The sequence below is a fragment of the Chrysochloris asiatica genome, unplaced genomic scaffold, assembly GCF_000296735.1.
Source record: "Chrysochloris asiatica unplaced genomic scaffold, ChrAsi1.0 scaffold00025, whole genome shotgun sequence".
Classification (NCBI taxonomy): Eukaryota; Metazoa; Chordata; class Mammalia; order Afrosoricida; family Chrysochloridae; genus Chrysochloris; species Chrysochloris asiatica.
Window position 1 is genome coordinate 16055940 of NW_006408543.1, and position 2346 is coordinate 16058285.

Genomic DNA, 2346 nt, shown 5'->3' on the forward strand with positions numbered 1-2346 from the left:
GGGGGGGGGGGGTGTCTTCCTCTTTTTCACTGACCCTCTCTACCTTACCAAGCATAAGTGTCCTTCCCCAGGGACAGTTGTTGTTGTTGTTAAGTGCCACCCAGTCAGTGCTGACTCATAGTGATCCTGTATAGGGTTCCCGAGGAACAGCTGATGAGTTTGAACCTCTGACCTTGCAGTTCAACCTGACCTTGTGGTCTAATGCTTATCTTACAGTGCCATAAAAGGACTTCAGAGATAGATAAAGATGATCTAGATCAAAATGTAGACATAGACATAGAATAACCCACAGCCATCTAGTAGGTTCTGACTCATAGCACCCCTGTACAGGGTTTCTGAGGCTGTAAATCTTCACAGGAGCAGAAAGCCTCCTCTTTCTCCCACAAAGTAGCTGGTGGATTTGAACTGCTGACATAGCAGTTAGCAGTCCAGTGCTTGTTCTACAGTGCCAATGTTGTTAAGTGCCGTTGGATCAGGTCTGACATACAACACCCCCGGTATAGGATATTGGAGGGAAGGCTGGTAGATTTCAACCACCAACCTTGCAGCTCAAACTGACCTTGCAGTCCAGCTCATTAACCCATACCACCACACCAATAAGCATAGATATATCTACATAATCATTACGATACCCCTGAGAAGAGGGTGAGAAAAGTGAAGTTCTGAAAACTGCCTAACTTTCGGAGCATGACTCCCCCAAATCATTGACTCCAGTAAAACAAGGGGTCCTTGATCTCTGATGCTTTTGGTCCCAATTCCTTGCTAAGCTCCCAGGTCAGAGCTGCCAGCGTGGGGCTCCCTGCCACGTTAGCCCAACCTTTACGTGCCCAAATACACAGAGGGGACATACCAGCAGCTAGTCCAGTGGGAAACACCTGCCCTCCAAAGCAAAATCCACCCTGCCACCACAACCCTCTTGTCTGAGACCTGGAAAACACTGTGGTAAAAAAAAACTGTTAACTGGACTAATGGACCACGTGAGCCTCAGCTTCAAAGAGCTCAGTGGTGTCTAGTTACCACTACTGGCCTCTATGAAAGGGATCACAGTAGAAGTCCTGGATACAGTGAACAAGATGTGGAACAAAACTCAAAGTCATAAAAATAAGACCTGTTTCATTGGTTTCATAGAGCCTGGTGAACGTCCTTAGCCATCTTTCAAGTCCACAACTGAAGTCACCTGCGTGGCTCAACTTTCAGCCAGAAGTAAACAGTAACACCAGGGAAGTATTCATTCCTTAGAACACTCAGTCATAGGCGTTCAAAAGGAAAGCATTTACCCAGAGGTTCTAGTGTGGTGCTGTGGGTTAATGCAATGGACAGCAAGGTTGGTTTGAACCACAAGGTTGGTGATTCAAGCTCACCAGCCACTCCTGCAAAACCCTATACAGGGTAGCTATGAGCTTTGATGAGTCTACAACACTTAACAACCACAAAGCTCAGAAAGCAGGAAGGGACAGGCAAGAAGGACAGTGGGAAACACACAGAGGAAGTGGGAATGGTGTTGTTCTCTTGTGAGGATTGCAGCCAATGTTATACAACAAAATCTGTACAAATTGTTGGATGGAAAATCAATTTACTCTGAACATTTTCACTCAAACTACAACTTTTTTTTTTTTAAAACCTGGGAACTCTAAGAAATCCTATAGCTGTGTCCACCCCAGGGGGTGTGACGCAGAGAACCCACCGGACTCACCCCAGCTGTCTCCTGCTTCAGGATCCCAGCCGCCTCCGCCCGGCCCAGCCCCAGCTGCAGCCACACGGGGCACGTTCGGACAAGCTTCTCCAGGACACTCATGCCCCGTTGGGGCAGACAATTCTTGGGGGCAGTTGGTACACAGAGCCCCACACCATCTTTCTTCTCTTCTTCCTCACCCTCTCCTTTGCCAACATCTGTAATGAGACTGAGAGAAGAGAATCCAATGATTGACTCATCCCACAAACAGCCCAGAAAGGGGTGGATTACAAATGGTAATCACCTTTGGGGGATTAAAAGGTGAATTTAAAAATGGACACCTTGACTTCAATAAAGCAGGTGAGCCATAAGTAAAAGCAACTTACAGTACAAGGGCAAGGGCTAGGGCTAGGGCTAGGGCTAGGGCTAGGGCTAGGGCTAGGGCTCTTAGGGCTAGGGCAAGGGCTCTTAGGGCTAGGGCTAGGGTTAGGGCTAGGGCTAGGGCTAGGGCTAGGGCTAGGGCTAGGGTTAGGGTTAGAGAGATGAAGTCCAGCAGGGCAGTGAGTACATTTTTTTTTTTAAAAACTTTTTATTGTGAATTGAGTGAAAGTTAACAGACAAGATCATCATCTTTACCTTCAACAAATTATCTGCTTTGTTTCGTCTCAATGATT

General features: G+C 47.1%; 1 protein-coding gene across 1 annotated transcript in view; it reads right to left on the bottom strand.

Annotated features, from left to right (window-relative positions):
• The window catches only part of RIN3 (Ras and Rab interactor 3), a 117510-nt gene extending 115643 nt beyond the window's left edge, over nucleotides 1-1867 (bottom strand). The window contains exon 1 of the mRNA XM_006839562.1: nucleotides 1694-1867. Coding sequence (XP_006839625.1) covers nucleotides 1694-1795 — 102 coding nt within the window. The 5' untranslated portion in view covers nucleotides 1796-1867. The remainder of the gene's footprint in view (nucleotides 1-1693) is intronic.
• Nucleotides 1868-2346: the final 479 nt, after the last annotated feature.